Genomic DNA, 25,000 nt, shown 5'->3' with positions numbered 1-25,000 from the left:
GTACAAACTTGCTGGTGTATTTCGTAATTTACGGATACTCGTGATCTTTGGAAGATTCTCAAATTCCATTCGCCGATGGCTCGTGCAATTTTGTGATCTTTCAAAGAATCACTCGCGCCAATAAATCGCGAAATGCACTTACGTTCATTCATACGATTTTCCTGAACTAAAAGGTCCCGAGGAGAGCATGAATACCAGCCAACAGTCATCGCGCTTCAAATCAACCAAGAAAAGCGAGAGCACCAAAAATTGTGAGCTGCCTGAACTTAAAGCCAACATAGTCATTTGGCTAGAAATTAAACTGAACTAAGAAATTCGTGGATGAGACTGGAAACATATGTATAATCACACAAATAGGCGAAGGTGTCCTCCAAAGAGGCAAATAACCCTCGAAGATCTGCAAAATTAATTCTTCATCTCTTTCGAAAGACGAATTGAATAATTGATTTACACTTCCTCAAAAGTACTTTCTGCAAAGCTCTATTAAAAAGATATTGAACTTACTTCTTCCCCCATTCAGCTTCACACATTGAGTGAACAAGATGTGTTCGCTGAATTCCTTGCCGCTCACAATTTCATGTTCATAGCATTTTCTCGAAGTGACTATTCAAACCAAAAGGTAAAGCACAACAAGAGCTTTCTGAGTACAGCTCGCCGTCTTTCGTGTTCGCACTACTGAAGATAATTTAACCGTGCCCAATTCCTACGCCATGACTAAGCCAACGATCACGCCACAAAACTCCCAAAAAATATTAATCACTCAATGACTGGTCCCTCGGCAAACAGTTCATTTTGCTTCCCTCGAATCTCAATGTCTCCCTCGGCTGCTGCATTGAGATTCGAGGGAAACAAAATGAACTGTTTCCCCAGGGACCAGTCATTAAGTGATTTGTTATAGAGCACAAAAATAGAAGCGTGCAACGGCCACAGCAACGGCGGTCTTCGGCATTCGCGGGTAACAGTGCACTGTTACCCTCTGACGTCATAGATTTTGCACTGTTGCCCGCTCAGAGACGTTTGGCGGGAAACAGTTTTATTGTTAGATGTCATATGACCTCGAAGTAACTAATGCGAGAGCGCGCTGCTGGGGAAAAATTCACCTATATAACAATAAAGGTTTAAAAAGGAAAGCAATCGTGCTGCACGTGCTACACGCATTTTTGTTCATTTCTCTGCCACACTCAGCAAAACAACAAGCTGAAAATACCAAATTTGAACTTTTGACGACACGACGTGGGCACACAGCTGTGAATCGTTCATTCTTAGTTCGCGTTCGATTGACCCTATTCCGGAATAAGAGTACGTGGAGTGATGATGAAAACGGTATGTTTGGCGCGTTTCGAAGCAGTAAGGATAATAAAAATATGTTTTAAATAGCATTTTAGCAGATGTTTGACAATTTGAATGTGAATCTCCGTAAAAACGAAGGATTTCTAACTTACATTCCATGTATTCCTATTCCGGAATACGTTCAATCGAACGCACCCTTAATCTTCACTCGAAAAGCGATTTACGGAGGGAGAGAGTGTTCATCAACTTTCCAGGAATAAACTTGGTGACAACATGCAGTGTGCACGTTTTGAGATAAAATTGAAAATTTATCGGGTTAGCTGCTTTCGTCCTCGGCATAACCTCAAATTTAGAAATTTCACGCCATTGTCAGGACGAGAACGGATAGGAAAGGTACCGAGGTTTGAAACTCACGTTCGTGACCTGAATCGCTATTGTTTTTATCTATTTATTGTTTTCGTGTTGTCGTCGACGTCGTCGTTGTTTACGTCCCCTCTTATGGATGCTACGCAAACACAACGACAGAGAACGCGTGAATAAGAAATACACTATTTTTTTTTATAAGAACGTCTAATTTTGGATCTGAGGCTGAACGTTCTTATATTCTTGCGCTGTGAGGGTGAAAATGTTCTTAAGATGTTCTTAAATTTCCATCAGGCTTTGTTTCACCTGATAACTTTGATTTTGGAACGATTATAAATAAGAACTGCTCATTACTACAAAGTGAGATGTGTATCATGCCATAAGAAAATCATTGTCAGTTATGTTATACAAAATATGCCCTTAAGTACTTTACATTTATTTTCCTTTACTTTATGCTTTCAAAATGAGCAAAATAAAATCGTTCTCAATCGACTCAGCCTGAGGAATGTCCTTAATACGTTCTTAAAATTTTGGTTAATCTCAGACTCAACGTTCTTAGAACAAAGGTTCTTTTTGAAAAAAAAAAGAGTGTAACAACAGCTCTGCAAACTCTACACCTGCGTTTCACATTTTGGTAATTTCTTTGACTTTCTGCAAAACAACGACGTGAAATGTCCAAGTTTAAGTGTTCTCTAGAGGATGCGAACACACCAACCTGGTGATTTTCCAGTTTATCACTTAAAATCAAGTATGTCTATACCAACCTCGTTCCCAGGCTCTCCTGGGAACGAGGTTGTGTCTATACCATTCTAACCCCTGGACACTTAATAAATATGACCGAAAAATCAAAACGACAACTGAAATGACTGCTTTCTGGTTCTATCCGCGACCTCGTCGAAGCCGTCATTGTGTGAGGTCAATATTTATCCCAGACGATCACGCCCAAATTTCATGCTCTCACAATTTGATTAAATTTTTTACATCTTGGGTGACACATTGAAGCCGAACGTCTTCATTTCACATTGAGGCCCCGTTCACACGTATCCGGATATTTCTTTATTTTCCCTACGGATTCAAAAACTTTCACGTCCACACGTAACGTATTCAAATCGAATTTGCCCGTCTACACTCAAACAGATTCGTTCTAGTATCCAGGACTCCTCTGTGACTATTGTCAACATAGCATGCATAGCATGCAGATCATAGCAACATAGCAACCAGATTCGTTCTAGTATCCAGGACTCCTCTGTGACTATCGTCAACATAGCATGCGCCATCAGGCGTGCAAGCGATACCATTTCGTTAGGCCTTTACACAAATATCACTTAAAGGGGCACTGCCATGAGCTGCGCATGCTCGAGTTTGTTTGCTCTCGAGCCCACGGAAAATTCTAGCCGCCATCATGGATTCACGCGTGACTCACGTATATTCACCGGAGTTTCTCCTTTGTCCACCATGGCCCTCCCCAGTGGACACCATTTTGAATTTGTCGATTCAATTTGAAAAAAGTTAACCTAACACTTTTCAAGTTTTCACAAGACGCTAGCGCATGCGCTTCTCGTGACACTTTCCCTTTAGGTCGGCTAAATATCTTTCCGGAAATTCTCAAAAAAAATGCCTAAATATCCCAAAAAGTTTTCTAAATATCTCGAAAAATCCTCCGGATTCGCCGGATACGTGTGGACGGAAGGCGAATCCGGAAAGAGAACACGCAGCGGACGGGGCCTAAGATTACCTAACAGTGAATTTACAAAGTTATCTAATACAGCGGTTTTGAACCTTCCTCCTCAAATGTCGCCCAGGCATCGTTTAACTCCATGAAGATCGCTCGCGCTAATGCCTCCTCTGGGCAACCAGTCAGCTGAAAGGAAAGGACGGTACTGATTTTAACTAGTCTAACACTACAGGTCTCGGGTAGACAAAACTCACCGTTTCCCTTAGGGCTAGTCAATTAGTGCTTATTGCGTTCCACCGAAGGAGAACCCGTCCTAATTTTGTTCAGATTGGGTGATGGTGTGGTCATGCCAAAAAAAAATCGAGATTTTTCTTTGCAAGGGACACAAAATTAGCCGCTCCGAAGATTCTTTTGTTGTTTGCAGGGGCACCCTCACGTGCATTCTGACACGCGTATTGATCTCGATCTGATGACAGTCTCTTTGTCACATGCTTAGTTTTCTAGCTTGGAAAAACAGGCTGAGCGACTGTCGAACGCACTTCAATAATCTGAGATTACTACTAATTAATAGCTGTTATTACAGGTGAGCCCACGACAGATTGGCAATCGGTGCTTGCAGTGTTGTTGTAGCAGCCTTTTTAAAAAGACACAGAAAGTCCAGGGAATGATGATATTATTATTATTATTATTATTGCAAGGGCTTCTTACCTTGTCAGGATGCACCGACAGAACGGCTTTCCTGTACCATTTCTTGACCTAAAAAGGGGAGAACAACACGGTAACCCGATAGAAGTCAACCACCACAAGCTTAGCAGATTCTTGAAGTTAAACTCACTGGTGGAGTGTTGCTACCTTTAACCACAATATCACTTTTTAATATCACCCAACTAGTGGACTAATGCAATCTGCATTTTAATTGGCGACGCTACTAGAGGACTATTAGTAATAGTCCTCGAGTAGTGAAAAGCGTGACGATTTCTTTCGTTTTATTCCCAAATAAATGTATTTCAACTTGCATTTGATAACTTTCTTATTGCCTTTCCTGTCCGACTAGTTGGGTGATACTAAAACAATTAGACCCTTCGCCCTCAAGGGCCACGGGTCAATAGCAGTGGTCTTCCAGTGAGCCGTGAGTTCATAATCTGTCACGCGAAAAATTATTCAATGCAGTGTTCAGTTTAACCCTCTGTAACTGAACTAAGTTCAGTGATAAAACCAGAAACGAAAGAAAAGGCAGTCGTCAAAATAACAAGCAAAGCAAGTGCCTCGACACAAGAAGTAGGTATAGATACATTTGTTTTAAAACGTGCGTCGATCCAACCTTTTTTCATCGATGCTAGGGTCACTCCTTGCTCGACAACTCACGGGAAAAGTCTCTGGAAAATAAGTTGGCGGCCATCTTACCTGGTCGGGCTGCACAAGATTATGCATACCACAGGGTTCCCATCTTTTCTCGCCTTCCCATAAAACTTTATGCAAAGAGCACAATAAAGCTCGAATGTTCCCTCTTTTGCCTTCTGCCCACTCATTCACCTTCAAAAAACAGAGCAACATTGTTTGTATTTTAAAATTCCGCTACAGAGAGTTTACCGTATGACGTGGCCACCAAGTGAGAGCGGGAATGGCGTTCACAGCTCAACGTTGCATGCTAGCAAAAGCGTCATAAATCCTAGAAAATACTGTGTTTAGAACGTAACTGTTACTACAATGGTCCTCAGGAATGGTGAACACCCTCGTAGATCTGCATAACACTTATTATATGGACGGGCGTGCTTTATGAGGAATAAAAGCACCCAGGATCGTAGCATCAGTAGGACCACTAAATCCGGAAGCCGAGTGGCGTATTTTTAGTACGTAACACGAATGCTCATATTGAGCAACGAGGTTACGATTCGCGCCTTTTTTGTTTGTATTAATACTCAGTAACTTTATTAAAACCTGCTTTTCAATCTCTACTATAGATATTTATTGCCCACATAATGAAAAGAAAATTACACGTTAGCTCGAAGATATGAACTTCATGCTTTCGTGGCAAGAACAATATTAGAGAGCTTTAGCAAAAACAACGGCGACGGCAACGAGAACGTCACAAATTTGCATATATAGTGGGCAAAAACAATGGCTTTGCACGCCCTGCACGTGCGTTTTTCACTTTTGTCCATTTCTTTGCCGTCGTCAGCAAAACAACAACGTGACATCGCTAAATTTGAGGTTTTATGAAGAACGTCAGCACTTGAGGATATATTTTAATTTTCTCCCCTAAATTAAGCGCTGCTCATAACGATTTCATTCCTGAGGAACTACCACACCTTTGTCATATTAAAAAACTTGGAATAGTCGTGAAGTGATTTCAATGAGAATTTATATTTTGAAAAAACGTTATCGTTGCCGTTCCCATCGTCATTAGGGATTAGGGAATTTAAGAAACGGCGGCGGCTACGATTACGACAACGGCACAAAACAATGATATCATTGGTTAAAAGAGCATAAATAATCGTGCTGCACGTGCAGCACGGATTTTAGCAAGTATCTTAGCGGTCCTCTGCATAACGACGACGTGAAATCACCAAGTTTGAGGTATTAGGGCCGTTTATACGAGAGAAAATAAGCCGCGGCTAACTCTGGCCGCGGGTTACGTAAGCCGCGAAAGGAACTATTTATACGAGTATAAACTCCCAGGCCAGGATAAGACGCGGCTTGAGAAAGCCGTGCAGAGTAGCTTTTGTACCATTTATACGGGGTGTTCGCGGCTTATTTTCTCTCGTATAAACGGCCCTATTGACGACAACGTAAGCGTGCAACAGAGAATCTTTCATTCTCTATTTTAACTCTGAAACCGCTCGTACCAATTTGTTTGTAGGATACTTCGCCCACATTGTAGGACGTGAATGAGACTGAATAATCGCGAAAGACTTATGATAGAGCCAAGTTATATTTTGAGGTGACGTTTTCGTCGACCGTCGCCGTCGTGGATCTTAAATTCCCTAGTTTAAGAAACGACAACGGCTACGGCAACCTCAACGCCAAAAAGCAGTAATATTAGGACCGTTTATACGAGAGAAAATAAGCCGCGGCTAACTCTGGCCGCGGCTTACGTAAGCCGCGAACACCCCGTATAAATGGTGCAAAATCTACGTTCACGGCCTTCTCAAGCCGCGGCTTATCCTGGCCGGGGAGTTTATACTCGTATAAATAGTTCCTTTCGCGGCTTACGTAAGCCGCGGCCAGAGTTAGCCGCGGCTTATTTTCTCTCGTATAAACGGCCCTAATATTGGTTGAAAGAACCAAAATGATCGTGCTGCACGTGCGTGCGGCACGCATTTTTGAACATTGCTGTCCCGTATACTCGTCAAAACTACAACGTGAAATGACCAAATTTAAAGTTTTGACGACAACGTGTACAAACTACAGTGAATCTTTCAGTCTCACTCTTTACTTCAAATCCGTCCCTACCAATCCAGTTTTAGGACACTTCGCCCATATTGTATAATATAAACAAGATGGAATAATCATGAAATACTTAAAATAGCTCAAACGTATATTTTGAAGGGACATTTTCGTCTCTGTAGCCGTCATGGTTTCTTAAACTCCCTATTAGGGAGCTTAAGCAACGACGACGGAGACGGCAACGAGAACGTCATCTCAAAATATAAATTCACGTTCAGGTGTCTGATCACGTCGTGACTATTTCAACCTTTTTAATATGACAAGGGTGCGATAGTTTCTAAAAAATGATACTGGTCGGGACGGCGCTTAATTTAGGGGAGGGAATGAAAATTTACTCTCAAGTGCTGACGTTCGTCATAAAGCCTCAAATTTGGCTATCTCACGTTGTAGTTTTGCTGACGACGGCAAAGAAATGGACAAAAGTGAGAAACGCACGTGCTGGGCGTGCAAAGTTATTGGTTTTGCCCACTAAATATGCAAATTTGTGACGTTCTCGTTGCTGTCGCCGTTGCTTAAGCTGTTGATTACAAGGTATGGAAATGAGTGAAAACCCTTGAGCAAGACACAAAGGACTCTCTGTATTGGTTCAACTTTTGTATCTGTTTCCACCAAGATTTTCGTGCCTCATCGTGATTCCGTGAGATTGCCCTACAAACCTCGTCTAATGGCAAAACCGCAACACTTTGAGGCCTGTTTTCAACATTTAATTGAGTAACATACTTTGAACGACCACGAGGTCTCACCTTTGCCTTGACTGGGTCTTCTGATTTATTCTGTTCTTTTTTCAGTGATTTTAGTGTTTGTGGCCCTGATTCTTGTCCACCACCAGCAGCAGATTTAAATCCTTGCGCGTTGAGAATGTCACTGAACTCGTTTTTCCCAACAGGCTTCGGGGCTAAAATGTACAATTATAGCATTAAGGAGATGTATATTGGGGACTGAGATTGCTTTGAAAAGCGAAAATATTAGTCACAGTCGAGTGAGCAAAGAAGGGGAATGGGTTCGATACCGGATTTATGTCACAGAATATCGCAAGACTACAAAAATATACACATTTATTTCATTTCATTCTCTACTTGCACAAATCCCATAATGCACCTCTTCCCCCCGACCCTCCAAAAGAAAAAAATTGCATGGGCATTGTTTTCGATTTCTCTTGGGACACATTGCAAACAATCATTATGCAGAATTCTGGGAATTATTAAAAAAAGAGGTGTATTATGGGATTTGTGCAAGTAGAGAATGCAAAATAGTCTGTAACGGCAACCCAGTGTTGGACCCATTCCCCTCCCTTACACGGTCGTATATGAAATTAGAGCTGGTTCTTCAGTATTTGAGATTCTCTAAAACAGCGATTTTGAAGAACAAGTTTAGCAAAAGGGAGAGAGTTAAAGGGGCTAGGTCACGCAATTTTAGGCAATTTCAGCACTGATCGAATGGTCATAGAATTAACTAAAATATCAAAATAACTGTTCAAAGCTATAGAACAACTTTAACAAAACACAGGGAATCCAAGAAGGGACATGGATGGACGAAACTGGAGAGGATTGAAATGGATTTAATTTGGGTAAATTTGAAAAACGTCGGCCCACCTTTTTTCAAATTTATATCAGTCCATATCAAAATGTCATTTACAAAGCTGGAAAATCATTCTCAGTTGTTATGTGGCCATGATTTTGCAAATGAAAGACTCTTGCTCTGCCAATTTGACCTTTAGAGCTTATAATTAACAAAATTAAACAAAATTGCCTAAAATAGCGTGACCTAGCCCCTTTAATGTTGGGGTAAAGATACTTGAGGTCATACAAATAATTCAAACGAACCCCCTTCAAAACTTCTTGCGTGTCGACTTGGTTACAAGGTTACTTAATGAAGCCAGTTTAGAGCCTCTGGGATCAGTGAAACAGATACGTAAGAACCCATTTTTGATACTCACCGTTCCATTTCTGTCCGTAGTTCCCAAACATTCCCGAAGAACCAGACATGGAATAAGAGGGCGTGTAGTTAGCCTTTTTTTGTACCTTGGGCGACGAAGGGTTAGCCCCAGACTGCCGCGGGGGCTGTTGGGCCGGCCGGGACCAAGAAGCACTAGCACTAGCCTTGGGCCCAGGGTTCGTTATTGGAGAATTGTTCGCCGTTTGAAATTTTGGCGCCGATGCGGTCTTTGGCAAACTTGACTTCAAATTCCCAAAGTCTGCAAACGGATCAATGGGCGTTGATTTGCTCTGTGGAACAGCGCCGTTTGCTTTTCGAGAAGGACTAGGAGAAGGTATCTTGTTTGGTTGTAGAGGTGTTGTTGTGGAATCTCCCCAGTCCCCAAATAAGTCCGCGTTGCTTTTTGTCTGGGCCTGTGTTGTGCTACTAGAGGTTTGGGGCGGGGCGCCCATTCCTAAAAGGTCTTCACTTGCTTCCCCAGGTTTCTCCCCAAATGGATCAAAACTGTTGGAAGCGAAAGAGTAAAATGTTTCGGTGCTGCTACTGCTTTGAGCAAGTGTTGAACCAAATGCATCAAATGTTTCAGATTTTGCATTATTTTCACTGCTTCCAAAGACATTGAAAGACTCGGCGCTGCCTTCGCCTCGCTTTAAGGAAAAGGGGTCGAAGGAAGTGGCTTCTCTCGTTTGTTTCGAGCCAAAAAGATCGAACTCGCCCGATGGCTTCTCAATCGAACTTTTCGAACTAAACGGGTCGAAAAGATCCGGAGAGGCGTTCTGGGAATCGCCTGCAAAGAGATCATCCACACTGTCTGAGGATTTAGTCCTCGTTGTATTGAAGGGGTCGAAAGTAGCAGACTCACTCCCAGGGACTGTAAACGATGAGACATTCTCTCGGCTGGAACTTGCGCTGTGGCTTCCCAACTGACTGAAAAACTCTTCCTCGCCGTGAAGAGCTCCAGGACTCAAAACGTCGTCTGCACTTTTATTCCGTTTCATGCTTCTCTGTTGAGCTTTCTCTGTGCCGCTAAATAAGTCAACGTTTTGACTGTCCTTACTTCTACCTGCAAGATACAGCAAAAAAGAAAAACAAAAAAAGAATGGCAATGACCACTTGACTGAATGCATTGGTTAAATTAATACAACGGCATCGGCAAAGAGAACTTTTCATCTGCTATGGGCCATCATTTTTATTCTGCACTCTTCGTCAGTGCCTGCTTATATAAATGTACAGATGTGATAATAGAACTCTTCTAATAGACCTTATTCACGATGGCCGCCATGTTGGATTTGCTATTATCATGCAAATTAGCTACACACTTCTGCGAGGGCAAACAACACAAGTTCGAGAGGTTATAACGAACATCTTAGCCACACAGATGATGTGTTTCACGTTCATTGAATGTTTATCTCCTAAGCAGTAAAATAGAATGATTACAAAAGTTACTTCCACGTTTTTTTTTAGCGAAAAATGAGCACTTAACGAAGTAGAAAGTCAAGATGTCAAAGGCAATCAAAAGATATAATATTATTATAAAAGGTACTTAATCCTAAATTCTAAAATATACTTTTAGCAAAGCTATTTCAATATTTCCAAGAGCCGATTTTCCGCAATTTGCCTTTTTTCCAATGTTTGCCCCCCAGCATAACACATGGCTAATTTGCATGACAATTTGAAAACCAACATGGCGGCTATCGTGAATGAGGCCTATTCTCCCGGTTGGGACTGAGATTAGCAGGAAGTCGAGGCTACTGTTAGTGAATTCCTCCACATTAGTCCCCAGTCCATGCTCTTCTCAGTCCAACCCTAACCCTAACCCTGCGGAGTCGTAGGAGAATGAAACGAACAATATTGCTAAACTGGCCGTTCGTAAACTAATCATTCGAACTTCCACATTGTCAGGAGCTACTGACACTGTATACACTTCTTCGACTTTGAATTTCCAACACTGGAATCTAAGTCACGACAATATTTCTCGCACCATAACCTTCACCCTCTCAAAACCTTTAGACCTTCCATTGATTGACAGAGGGGTCTCCGGAACGACCGGTGATATTTCAAAATTTGGAAAAATTCGGACACACCATCGCTTATCTAGTCGGGATATATTTGGAGAATCATCAATAAATACTCGGAAAACGTGGTAAATTGATCGTCTGTTATCGTACCTGGCGAGAGATTGAGCAAGTCGACTCCCATGCCGTCCACAACTCGAATGTGGGGTTCACTTTTCGAGGTTCTGCCCGTTTCCTGGTCTGAATCTGCAGGAAAACTACTTCCTAAGTTTAGCAGATCGACGTTATTGCTTTGTTTGCTTATGACTGGCTCATCTTCGTCTGAATCGCTGTCCTCCAAAGTGAATAAGTTTTCACTCAGTTCATCGTCTACAGGAGACTTCAAGTCAAAGAAGTTTATCTCATCTTGGGCCCTAGTCTCCTCTCCTTTTCTCTCGTTGAAGAAATCATGCGTCTGTGATGCTGACCTGTCAGCGGCAATTATTTCAGAATCGCGCAGGTTGCCAAAATCGTCATCATCATCATCTTCGCTATGCTCAAAGGAATCGTTTGTTTTGAATTCCTGGTCATTTTCTGTCCAGTTAATAGCAGCAAAGAAGTTACTGTTGGGCTTGCTGACAGACGCACCATCCGCGGTGTCGGATTTAGCTTTCTGGAGAATTTCGCCATTATCATCGTCTTCAACTTCGTTTGACTTGGACTTAAACACCATGTTTGATTCACGGTCATCTGCGTTCACTGCGAAAAAAGCACAATGCACGGTACAGCAATACTGCCCTAAAGTTTCAAGGACTTGCCAACAATCATCTTATCAAGGACTTTAGAAATGGAAACGTTTTTAACCTTGCAAACAAGGGTTGTTGAATACTCACCGGACTTTCTTGCTACAAGCCCGAATCTGTGTCCGCTTAGCATGCGTAATTGCGTGATTTTCTCCGGTTAGTTGAATAACCAACAAAACAAGTACTATAGTCGATATTTGATCATTATTAAATGAACAATCATCTCGCACGATGTAACAACGATGCTTACAAAGGTTACCTTTACACAGATGACGTGGTTTTTCAGTAAGACAAATCAATCAACACGATCCACTAAAAAAAGATGGAAAGGATCTGAAACCCCAGTTTCAGTTTAGTCATGTTTTGGAACCCGTTTCCTCGTTGAGGAACACCGCCTCATGACTTCATTTGAAAACCAAGAATAGAAAGTTCTATTGGTATTACACTGAGTGGGCTCCAATTCTTTCTTAAAGGAAAATATACTCACCAAATTCCTCCTGACACTCCAAGAACTCATCCTTGGTAGAGAAACAGACTTGAGGAAAGAGCTTATCCACTTTGAGTGTATCCCAAGAGTGTGTGAGGCTGTTGACTTCCTCAGCATCAACGCTAATGTCCAAAGTAACATTAAAGTTCGCTGTAAACTTTACTTCATCGTCCTTGGCGATGTCTACCTCATCCCTGGAAAACGAAAGAAAACCAGCAACTATGAACCGACAAAGTCAGGAATGCAGTATTCTTTTAAGAATGCCTGTCACTGTGGATTATAGGCGAATCTTTTGCTGACGTCATTGATTACGTCTTGTCTCAGTGACACTTGCTGACGGAAGGCATTATGCTATTGACACAAATAGACCATTTTCGAATTCTCACGGCTGGACTGGATCTAGCATGGAATAGAGGCTAATGCGGGCAAATCTTTTCAAATGCAAATTAATTTGCCCGCATTAGCCTCCATTTCATGCTAGATCCAGTCCAACCGTTAGAATGCGAAACTGGCCTATTGACTTCAAAAGGTAAAAGAACATGTTAAACTTGGTTCAATTTCCAATTTTAAGGCCTTCCGAGTCGACAACGAGCGAGTTATTAGCCATCAAAAACCGACAAATAGGCTTTTTTCGAAATATCAAATACTTACCTTGATAGCGAGGCAGTGAGGACGAAAACAATAGAAACAGGTTGGAATGAATGTGAAAAATATTAACATATCATCCACTTTCCTTTGTCTTTGTCCTCACTGCCTCACTATCAAGCTGAATTTTAATATATCGAAAAAAAATGCTTATTCTTGGCTGGCAAAAGCGCTCATGAGCCTATACGTTAAAAGCCCACCTTCAACCGAGGGTCACCTCGCAGCTCTTACAAGGTCTCACCTGATTGGAGACCACCCTTGAGGTTTAACAAAAGAACAAATAACAGAAACAATGGACCCTAGGCCTAAAACAAAAGGGCTGCAACTCTATCCTCTAGGGTCCATTGTTTCTGTTATTTGTTCTTTTGTTAAACCTCAAGGGTGGTCTCCAATCAGGTGAGACCTTGTAGGAGCTGCGAGGCTACCGTCAACCGACAGGCTTTTCGACCCTTTGTTCTTGTTATTATGGAAATTCGCATTGCTTATCGCAGCGATCTAATTGCATGAATCTCAGCTTCGGGCGGAATATTGTTCCGCGGCACGCAAGTGCCTGTCGGTTGAAGGCGGGCCTTTCATTTCTTGTTGCAAAATTTCGAATTTTCAAATCGTCATTACTCAGAGATTATCCGGTAAATTGCGCTTAAAGTCTCAGAGATAGCTCATTATGCAATGCACTTTTAATATTCAGTAGTACTGATTCAAATTAGAAAACGAAAAATGTAAACAAAGATTCCCCTATTATGAACTTGCATTCAGAAGCACGCGAATCGAGAGAGGTGGAATTCCAGTGCGCCGACAGTACGAGCCAGGTCTACATTCCCACGTGCCACTTATAAAGGAAATAAAACGCTAATTCGCTATTTTCGCAAATCCTATAATACAGATCATTTGGAGGGTTATTTGCATTAAAACAATGGATATTCAGTTCACTGTAGCATGATAGTCCCACGAGTAAAAAACTTGTATTGTTCTTACGTAAAGAACCCCCCAAAATGTATTGCATTATTCAACTTATGGGAACGGGAAAATAGTGTATTTTTATTTTGTTAAAAGAAAAAAAAAGCAAACAAACAAAAAAACAATATTTCACTCGCTATGCCCGTGCGTATATATACTTTTAACTAGTATATTTTCTACCACAAATTGTAAATTTTTAATTATAAACTTTTAAATATTTGTAATTATGTATTGTATAGTAATTATTTTCATTGATTTTGACGCGCCGGCGATCATATTTTAATGTAGCTGGCGCGATAGAAATGAATAAATTATCATCATCATCATCATCATCATTATTATTATTATTATTATTATGTAGACGGTGGCTGTGGCTCCGAAAACGTCCCTTTTAACTATAACTATCATGTATCTTAATTATTGTGCACTTCCCTCCATCATGTTTGAGGGCACAGTCGGTTAGTGCGCGGCTTTGGTGCGAGAGGTCCCGAGATCAATCCCCGGATCTCACATCCTTGTTTCAACTTCTTTCCTTTCAGTGTAGCTTAAATAGCTTTGATGAAATGGTATATGAAATGAATCATATATGAACTGCGGATATGAAATCAAGTGAAGCTATGATCCTTGCAGTTAAGAACGCAATTTAAATAGCTTTGGACTGGACTGGGAACGAGAATGGCGGTCGGACGTGTGTTTACCTGTTCCTCCATTTTGATGTCGCAGATTGGGTTTTTCACGTTTATATGCTTTTTACATCAGCCCCCAGTTGGCATTACAAGTGAATATATCGATGTGGAAGATTTAGATCTTGCCCTACTGCAGTTCACATGCTGGAGAGGGCAAACTCGATTAAAAAGTCAACTCGAAGATGGTGGCCATCTTGGATTTGCAGCTTTTTGTGATGTCAAAATTTTGGAGTTAAATCACAAGGGATCTCACCACTACAGATATAAAGTAATAAGACGGAAATTTCGAAAAAGTAGGATTAACTACTACAGGAACGGGACGGCAACATTTAATCCATCGATACTAAAGCAGCAGTTAAGTGGCGACATTCACCCACTGCCTGGGCCTGAAAACTTGATATGTCCGTCATGTGCGAAGACGGTGAGACGAAATCATCACAGGCATATATGCAATGATTGTAAAGATTACTTCCATGTTAACTGCAGTGCTACTACCACCCGTAAAAACGTTAGAGGTACAAGTCAATCATGGATATGCAATTCTTGCACGCTGCGGTATCTTCCCTTTTATGAGGAGATTGATGAAAGAAATGACAACTTCTTGGAGAATGAAATTGATCAGGAGTTTGACTTCGAAAATGAAAACGGCATGTGTCTTATAAATGAGAGAAAAAGAAATGCATCTGAGCTCCTTGTGATACATTTGAATGTTAACAGTATCCAGAATAAGTTTGATGAATTGAAAGTTCTCAACAGGCAACTCAAAGCGCATGTGATATTTCTATCGGAAACTAAGATTGATGGTTCATATCCATCCTCACAGTTTCATCTAGAGGGATATCATATGTACCGGAAGGACAGAGCAAAAGGTGGTGGAGGTTTGCTGGCTTATATTTCCACAGAACTATTACCACAGCGAGTGAAACTGCCAAGGCAATACAAGTTCATTGAGGTTTTAGCCGTAAAAGTTTCCATCAACAACAATGATGTGCTCTTTATAGGAGTATATCGACCCCCTAAAGTTGTGGGAATAAATTATTTTGACAAGCTGGAGGAAGAACTGAACTCGTTATTTTTGTGGGCAACAATGGATTGTAATACCATTGTATTGACAGGTGATCTCAATTTGGATCGACTAAAACCAGAACAAAGGGAAGGTAGACTCCTGAGAAACCTGGAGGAGGTCTATGAGCTTGAATGCCTAATTACTGAACCTACACGAGTAACGAACACATCATCTACTCTACTGGATGTTATACTCACCAACAAGCCACAACTGTTTAAGAGAAGTGGAATTTTAAATCCAGAAATTAGTGATCATTATTTGACGTTTGCACTAATGGAGAGTAAAATTTCAAAACATCGCAAGGAAGTGATCACTTTTAGGAGCATGAAATCCCTTGATGTTGAAATGTTTAATGAAGAACTTACAAATGCCCCTTGGTGGGTGATGAACATATTTGACACAATGGAAGATAAGTGGAATTATTGGAAAGCACTTTTCAATTCCATTTTAGAGACCCATACACCCATGAGAAAAATGAGGGTCAGGCAAGTTGATGTACCCTACATGACAATGGAATGGAAACAAGCCATCAAGAGAAAAAGGAAATACGCAAAAAAGTATGCTAGAGATAAAACTAATGAAAATTGGGAGCTAAAGAAGAAATGGAGGAATGAAGCAACAAAATGCCGAAGGAGAGCCATTAAAAAGTTTTGGAAGGAGAAGGCAGATCATCTTAATTCTAAGCCTTATGATTTTTATAATATTTTTAGACCCTTTCTAAGTGACAAGCGCCAAAAAGGATCTGATATCAACATTAGGAAAGTGGATGGAAAAGTTGAAAAGGATCCGAGAAATGTATCAAACATAATGGTCAACTATTTTGCAACCATGGCGGATGCTATAGGAGGTGTAGGAGCAAGCATGTTGAATGAGAATGATTTGTCTGAACACTCAAGTATAGGAAGCATTAAAACTGGTATATATGAACTGGAAGGACCAATATTTCATTTTAGAAAGATAAAGAGTGCTCAAATAAAATCTGCATTGGAAAAATTGAACACTAGAAAAGCCTGTGGATGGGATTCTATTACACCTAAAATGTTGAAGCTTGCTTCTACAGGGATTGCAGATTCATTAACAATGCTATTCAATACAAGCATCGATTCAGGTATATGGCCAGATGCTTGGAAAAAAGGTGAATGGTTTCCTGTATTTAAAAATGAAGATCCACTAAATGAAATGAACTACCGACCTGTGACACAGTAGACTGAACTATAGTTCACACATAAGTGATATTTGTAAGAAAGCAGGAAGCAAAGTCGGTGTTCTTAATCGACTCAAAAAACTGGTTCCTACTCATGCCTTGCTTCAGTTGTACAAGGCTGGGGTGCTACCGAATTTAACCTACTGCCACATGGTCTGGCATTTTTGCAGAGCATCAGACACTAAGAAGCTAGAGAGGGTACAGGAACGAGCTTTGCGAGCTGTATTCAGTAATAAAACAGCAACGTACGAGCAGCTCCTCGAATGGGCAAAACTACCGAGTTTAGAAAATCGAAGACTACAAGACATTTTAATTTTAATGTATAAAGTGAAACATAATTTGGTACCCAAGACTATAATTGACATTTTCCCTATCTCAAATAGTAAATACAATTTACGTAACAAGGATTTTTCTATCCCTAGGGTGAACACTACAAAATACGGCAAACATAGTATCCGATATTTAGGACCGTATTTATGGAGTAAAATAAATATTAACTTACGTCAAAAAACGAGCCTTGAAGCATTTAAACACGCAATCCGAGGTATGGACATAAAAGGATTATTGGACGGGAGCTGTAATTGTCAAGTGTGCCAGTCCTGACGATAACTTCTGATTTTAGTCCCTTTTTAAATTATTTATATGTTTAACTAAATTAGTAATGTTAGTAGCATTGTAAATAATTAACTCTTTTTACAATTAATCGTTAACTGTATTTAAATTTGTAAATCTTTACATGTATCTATCAATTTTATCTTTTTAATCTTAATTTTATTGATCAATTTTAATTAAGTGTCCCCAATTAGCTCTTAGCTAAGAGCTAAATAGTTATTGACACTTGAATAAAGTTTATGTATGTATGTATGTATGTACCCGTAAAACGGAGCACTGATGGAGAGGAGGAAGTAACAAGAGCGGACCGTCGTTATCCACGTTAAATATGGTCGCTTTACTTCATATTCCGTCTTAAATTACCAACATAGTACCTAATGGTTTTGTAGAAAAGGAGATAGTGCGACCCAGTGGTTAGGGCGCTTGCCTTGAGATCCGGAGATCCCGGGTTCAAGACTCGTTCTGACCACTCGTTGAATTTGTTCCTGGTAGCCCCTGCTTCAACTTCTCGGCCGAAACTTGTAAAACTGGTTTGCCAACTGGTTTGCAACTGGTTTGCCTCCGGCCAGTTGGGATTCTTAACAGTTATTGTTGTTGTTCTGTTCTGTCGCGATTGTGTTTCATTGGCCCTGAAAAGCCCCTATGGGGAGTGGTCAATTACAGTGTAACGCGCCTTACTGTGGCCACCCAACAAACTTTCACATTTGACAATTACGTGTTAATACGTCAACTCAACAACCAATGCAACGGTTTTCAACTTACGACCGTGCGAACCTTGAAGGGAGGCGTGACTGTCAATCAAATACGCACACCTTGATTCGCGGATAATTTGTAAAAAAACTTTGTTAGGCCACAGTAAGGCGCGTCGCACTGTAAGTATGTATACACATCTTATTCGCTAGTTTAACATATAATACGCTCGGATATTTTGCGAGTTGCGTAGTATATTTCCGAGCCCCGCAGGGGCGAGGAAAAATACGAGCAATGAGCAAAATGTCCACGAGTATTACTGTTAAACCATGGAATAAACGATTTCTTATTCCACTACAAAAAGGTGTTATTTTGTTTAAATTATATGTGGTAAGAGTGTTTCTAAAAAAAGGCGTCATCTATCCTTCAGGGCGCTTGCGAACGATGTAAACAGCACAGAAAGCCAGCCAAATGTCCTTTAATTGATTGTATAAACGAAATGACGAGAGACAAGCGATGACAAGCTAAATTCTCAGGCCTTGTATCGCGTTGAAAACAATTTCTTTCACTGAAAAACTCCCGTTCCGGTCGTATTTGTTCTGTACTAAACCGGTGAAACCGGGACACTACAGCTAACATAACTCTCTCCTTTTCATTCATCCATAACTCTCTCTAATATCATTCACACATACCTTGAGTATTTCAGTTTCTGTGCCGATGGTTTGATGAATCCAGTGTGGAACTGTAATAGAAACACCCTCATGGATGTGACTTTCCCCTGCACTTTGCCGCCAAGGGTTGAACGAGCGTGATAAACTACAATGGTTACATCTCCTTGCAAAGTCAGGTTCACCGGAAAAGAGACTTTGCCGTCACCCAGGGTATAATCCCTAAAAAAATTAGAGAACAAAGTGAATTTTTCCACTGTCGGCTGAGTGTAACGAAGGATTTAAGTAAAAGATGATCAGGTGACCTTAGGAAGGGCGGTAGTTTTGCTGTGTCCGCCATTACTGAACTTTATTTGCACCCACCCACCAAAGGGTTGTCAGTGTGGAGACCTAGGGTTAGGTTAATTCGGGACGGGACGAAGAAGCCTCGGGAAAAAATTGGGACTGGCAAAAGTTTACTCCTTATTGTAAACATTTGCCAGTCAGTATTTAAAAAAAAAAAAAAACAGCACACAAAGTGCTACTTAGAACAGGCCACGAGTTATAAGTTCAAGATTACAGACACGTGTAATTAACGTTAAAAATATACTTTTTACAATGACTGCAAAATTCTCGCGTGCTCATTGACTAATTTTTATTGTCAATAAGCGGACAGACACATGAATTTATAATTTATGCGATATTGACGCGACATTGCTCGCGTCAGATTGAAGTTTCTCCTTTTTTGTCTCGCGTTCTTCTCGTGTTTTGACTTAATCTTGATCCCTCTGCCTTTTTGTTATTGTAAAAAAAAAATTGATGTCCTGTTATTGATTATGAATTTCGTCATAACATTGTCAAAGTAGTCTGTACATCCACTCGGCTATCGCCTCTTGGGTCCACAGCTACTTTGACAATGTTATGACGAAATTCATAATCAATAACAGGACAGACGCATGAAAAACTGACATCAATTTGTTAAATTGCTAATAGTAATCTGAGAAGTGTTAACATTACACGAATACTCCTTTCCTTCTCACCAAAAATTCCTAGCGTTGGGATTTGTGGATAATGTGAACAGTATTTAACAAGTATAAACGTAGGTTCAAAAATCATTACTAATTCAAAACCCCACTGACCTATCAAATGGTCGATAATACATCACGTGCAGTGAATTCTATCGATAAAACCTCCTTCTTATTAGTGTGCGGTGTTTATCAGATATAAAGATTGCACGTGACATAGCTTGTTTTGTTTTCCTCTCACAATTTGAACCTTTGTTCGGACTCCTATGGGACACGCTTTTTGTGGAATGCTTTTAAAGTCGCAGCACGTGTTTTATCGGGTCTAAAAACACTCGGCTACTCCTCGTCTTTTTAAACACGAAGACGCAATTTAAAAGGCGTGGTGCCTTAGGCACATGCAAATGATTTATCAATCAACCGTGGACACAACGGTGGAGAGCTCTGCGATAATTTGTTCAATAAAAAAAGCCCCTTATGGCAATATGTCCGTAATATATATGTCATAAATGTTATTTGTAGTTCTCTCCTTTTTAATTCTCAGTCCATTTTTTTTTCGCGCTAGAAATATCTTTTGGGGTTTCCGTCTCTGTGCTGCTATTTGTTGATCACCATCTTTGATAATTAATCAGTCGTGCTCGAATGAATTTGAACAATAATAATAATAATAATAATAATAATAATAATAATAATAAGGTCTTTAATACAATCAGAAACAACAAACATGTAACTTTACAATATGTTAATAAAAAATTATAATCAAGAATGTATAAAAAGAGTAACATTATAAAATCCCTTACATACAGTGAGTTAACACAATTTAATAGAAAATGCATCTATTAAGGAAACTCTGCTTGAAGCGTTCAGCAGTGCGTGAAGCGACCCCTTTTATAGTGCGTCTTCGTGTTTAAACCCGATAAAACACAGTTGTTACTGAGTTTTTTAAACTTTACACAAAAATCATCGCTCAGGACAAGAATGTTTTTGAGAAATGAATGATTTAGGTATCAGTGTTTCAGACATTGAACACGCGTGTCATATCTTGACTGTTACTTCAACATTACCAAAAAAAACCTTCCCACCTCATTTTTTCAATTTCTTTCACTGTCGTAAGGATCCGTTGTTCACCGTGATATACCTCGATAAACGGACGGCAGCCATTCCTATAATGGAAGAGTTTACTATGTTAGCACACAGGGTCGAATGGGAGGTTTCCACGTGACGTCACCGCCGCCATGTTGGCGGACGAAAACAAAAGATCTCTGATTAGCTTCTTTTGTTCGTCCGCCATAAGTCGCACATTTCTCTATTGTTATTGGTGTCTCTAGAGGTTGGTTGAAAACGTCCTATAGGGGAATTCTGCTTTAAAATTGCTCCCTCGGTTTACCGTTTTACTCCAACAGATTCGCTACCAATCGCCAAGCACTAGGTGCAGACTGCTGAGGTGTAAGACTTCTGGGACTCGTTTCTCGAAAGTCCCGAAACTTTATGGGCATTTTCGGGAGTCACAATTCCCTTTGTATCTCAAGAACGTAGAGGATTTAAGTTGTCTTTTTGTTTCCATGAAAAGATATTAAGGGATCGGCTTTCCAAAACAAGCGAATGGGAGGTTCAAAAAAGGTTTTTCGGGACTTTCGAGAAACGGGCCCCTGGTAACAAAATGACTAACCCCCCCCCCCCCCCCTATTCTTCCGTGAGTTCATCATTTCAGCGTCTTTTTTTTCAAGCGCGTCTAAGGTGCGAAGACTGGCATTTAAAAAACGGGATGATGATGAAGACGCTGTTCGCCTAAGGAACATTAGCTTAATAATACCAACTTTATTCATTCAATACAATGAAAGGGAGAGATACCAGAAGTTTTCCCTATACGAGGATATCCGCCCGGATGTTATTGATCTAGAGTCGATTTTGATGCGGGACGAAAACCGCAGCACCCGGAGAAAAACCCTGGGAGTCAGATTGAGATCGACTGAAACTCAGCCCACATACTTGGCCTTGTTGAATGCTGGAACAGGATGCATGGTGACCGATTTGATGTATACTGAATACTTGTGAGGTTTCATCTCTTGGTTATTTATTAACTGGGTGATGTACAACAAGTATCTGGAGAGCAAACAGTTAGAATATGCTTAATGTGGACTCAACATATTGAGCATTTTTCAATTGAGTGTCAAAAGTAATTAGCGAATTGCTTTGGTTTTGCATTACTTCACTCAGTGATTGGTTCAAAGTTCTCGCGCCATTTATTCAACCAATCAGAAGTGAAACCAAAACCAATCGTGGCTTGCGCGTGCACATTTTCCCGCGCTTTGAGTCGGCTACGAGTAATTACTTCGAGTTTGGATTGGTTTACTGGATTGTCTCCGTGCTTTTTGATTGGCCAAAGTAATTACTTTGGTTTTGGTTTTACGACACTCGATTGAAACTCGCTCTATTTGCCATAACAGCGGGAGCCATAATCCACGACATGACATTATCCAATCACGACAGGCGCTGACAATCAAATTCACTGACGATAACGCAAACCAGCCGGCGCTCAGCGCGGCAAAATCATCGCGAGGATGTCTTGTTTCTGATTTCTCCAAAAATGACCAATCAGAACAGACGCAGACAATCGAATGGGCCAATCACAACGCAAGGAGAATACAAGAAGCCAGAGCGGTTACAGCATTGCCCGACGGTCACCCACCCAGACAGTAATCTCGCCCAACAGGACTTGACTTCCCTTGGGCAAGCCGCAACACTATCACATGAGATCGAGGTTATTTCTGCCAGAACAAGATGGCGTCCAAACGCTGAAATCGAATGGCATCACGATCGTCCCCGAGGGACATCCCGCAGGAATGACACGATTGGAATGAGTTTTCGTCGAGCGCAATACGAAAACGTTAAAATGATGAAAAATAAATCCAGAAATAGTTGGCTGAGGAATAAAATGGCATTAATGCTTAATTTCTAAGAAAGGGTAAAGGTTTCTAACGACAAAAACTACCATACCGTTCTTGAGAAGCAGTCAGCGAAACTTTGTGCCCGATTCCACAACGGCGAATACTAAACATGTCAGCGGCTCCGTTTGGGTTTTTGAACAATTTACAGAAAACGAAAAATGCTGCAACAACAACTCCGGATCCTTCCTTGCCATCCTGAACAGAAGAAAGAAAAATACAAAAACCCAAAGAACTATTAGTAGCCCACGGGTAGCCACAAGGAATTAAAAAAAACACAGGTCTTGGTGCAACTGTTTTAAGCTCCGGCTACATGTTCTAACATTGCCAGAAGAACACATCCCAAAATTGTTATAAGACCACTTCTGACAATGTTAAGCCCCGTCTACACGTTCAAACATTGTTATAAAACATTTGTTGGATCAAAAATGTCGTATTGCAAAGACTAAAGTGACGTTCTTCAAACAATGTTATAAGCGTATCCAACATTGCTAAAAGCGTCTTCATGACAATGTTGGGTCGTGTTCTTCTAGCAATAGGGAGCTTACGAAACGACAACGCCGACAGCAACGACGACGCTACAAAACAATAGGTTTACTGAGCAAAAACAATAGCTCTGCAGGTGCGTTTTACATTTTGGTACATTTCTTTGCCGTCATCTCCTAAATGACGACGTGAAATGACCAAATTCAAGGTTCTGTGGAGGTCGTTAGCACATGACGATGAATTTTCAGTTCTCTCTCTACGCTTCCTACCCACTCATATCAGTTTAATTCCTCGGCAGTTACTACACATTTTTAAGGCGAAACGACATGAAATAGTTTTGTAGTATGAATAACGCGAACTCGTATTTTTAAATGAAGTCCTCGTAGCCGTCGTCGTCCTCGTTTCGTAAGCTCCCTAATGTTACGCGGAGCCGGGGCTTTAAAGACGCATATAACATTATTTGAAACACGTTACTTTAGTCACCCTCCGCCATTTTGGATTGCTCGTGGTTCTCGGATTGGAGACTGGGCCCTTAACTCTGATTGGTCTTTGCAATACAACATTGCTTGCGGTCACACTTGAGAGAAACACAGTGTAACACTAGTGTTGACACTTCTCTAGTGTAAACTCTCTGGTGTTTTGAATCTCTAGGGGAACACAGAACAATAGAACTTGATTTAACACTTGTGTTAACTCCGTAATGCCACCGCAACCATTATTGAAAGGCCGGCTACACGCTTTATCATTTGTTGTATGTAGGAGAAAATGTTTCATCAAAATCAAAACATTCTTCCAACACAAAATGTTGTAAAAACGTCATCAAACATGCATGCTAGACGTTCTAACATTGTTGATCCAACAAATGTTTTATAACAATAGGGCCGTTTGTACGAAAGAAAACAAGCCACGGCTTACATAAGACGCGAACACCTCGTATAAATGGTGCAGAATCTACGTTCACGGCTTTCTCGACCCCCGGCTTATCCTGGCCTGGGAGTTTATACTCGTATAAATAGTTCCTTTCGCGTATTATGTACGCCGCGGCCAGAGTAAGCCGCGGCTTATTTTCTCTCGTATAAACGGCCCTTATGTTTGAACGTGTAGCCGGGACTTTAAACACAAAGACGAACCATAAAAGGGGTTGCTCACGCACTGCTTTTGATCGAATTCATTCAAGCACGACTGATTAATTATCCAAGATTAACAACAGAGCAACATAAACCATCACAATTATTAAAGATGGCGGCAACTGGGTAATTCGGAAACAAAAATATGCGATTCTCATAAATTAAATTTTTTCGATACAAAAGCTGTCTTTCTAACGATTTCAGCTAATTTGATTGTAAACATTATTTTCTGTGGTTTGAAGTTTTTGTGTTGGAGTGGCCGTTCCCTTTAAGGACCGATTTACATGGTATGATTTTTGGCGCATGCGACAAGCTTACGACAGGCCTACGACATGACTTACGATTGCCGCAGCGTTGTAAAATGCTACGACATTTTTTCTACCGTACACGACAATCATAAATGAGTGTTAGGCCTGTCGCAAGCTTGTCGCATGCGACAAAAATTGTACCGTGTAAATCGGTCCTAACATGGCCTAAACTTAAATAGCGGTCATAAACATGTACAACACTGTTTTATGCGATGGCGATGTTATGAAAAAGACGCACTAATTAATGTGATGTAATAGCTTACTATGGCAACAACAGAGCCATCTAAAATCACCTATTTTGTCTTTGCTTACATCTCAAAACCGAAGGCCATCACCCCTATTTTCTTACAACTGGAAAGTAGTGAGCAGGCCAAGATGCGCCACACGACAAAGGGGTTAGGAGCGTATTCAGAGCCACCTTATCTGTTCTAATTGTGAAGCATTTGAAGAAATAACAAATTATTTTTTCAGGTTCCAGTCGCGGGCGTTTTTTTTAGATTGAATGAATCTTCCATGTTTATTGCTAGTCCCAAAACAATTTCCAACATGGAGAAATGTTCATTACCTGGCAGTGTATTATGACAACGTGTTTCTGGTTAGTTTTCAACCAA

At 40.7% G+C, this 25,000-nt stretch overlaps 1 protein-coding gene across 1 annotated transcript in view; it reads right to left on the bottom strand.

Annotated features, from left to right (window-relative positions):
• Nucleotides 1-2,230: 2,230 nt before the first annotated feature.
• The window catches only part of LOC137972383 (cyclin-G-associated kinase-like), a 37,140-nt gene continuing 14,370 nt past the window's right edge, over nucleotides 2,231-25,000 (bottom strand). The window contains exons 14-25 of the mRNA XM_068819076.1: nucleotides 24,955-25,000; nucleotides 22,521-22,666; nucleotides 21,513-21,626; nucleotides 20,606-20,686; nucleotides 18,547-18,744; nucleotides 11,995-12,188; nucleotides 10,879-11,463; nucleotides 8,712-9,773; nucleotides 7,519-7,670; nucleotides 4,733-4,861; nucleotides 4,037-4,084; nucleotides 2,231-3,514 (exon numbers count right to left, since the gene is read on the bottom strand). The exon at nucleotides 24,955-25,000 is cut by the window's right edge and continues 77 nt beyond it. Coding sequence (XP_068675177.1) covers nucleotides 3,413-3,514; nucleotides 4,037-4,084; nucleotides 4,733-4,861; nucleotides 7,519-7,670; nucleotides 8,712-9,773; nucleotides 10,879-11,463; nucleotides 11,995-12,188; nucleotides 18,547-18,744; nucleotides 20,606-20,686; nucleotides 21,513-21,626; nucleotides 22,521-22,666; nucleotides 24,955-25,000 — 2,857 coding nt within the window. The 3' untranslated portion in view covers nucleotides 2,231-3,412. The remainder of the gene's footprint in view (nucleotides 3,515-4,036; nucleotides 4,085-4,732; nucleotides 4,862-7,518; nucleotides 7,671-8,711; nucleotides 9,774-10,878; nucleotides 11,464-11,994; nucleotides 12,189-18,546; nucleotides 18,745-20,605; nucleotides 20,687-21,512; nucleotides 21,627-22,520; nucleotides 22,667-24,954) is intronic.

This window comes from Montipora foliosa, chromosome 10, assembly GCF_036669935.1.
Source record: "Montipora foliosa isolate CH-2021 chromosome 10, ASM3666993v2, whole genome shotgun sequence".
In the NCBI taxonomy this organism is placed as follows: Eukaryota; Metazoa; Cnidaria; class Anthozoa; order Scleractinia; family Acroporidae; genus Montipora; species Montipora foliosa.
The sequence above is the reverse complement of the archived record's forward strand: the minus strand, read 5'-3'. Positions and strand labels throughout refer to the sequence as shown.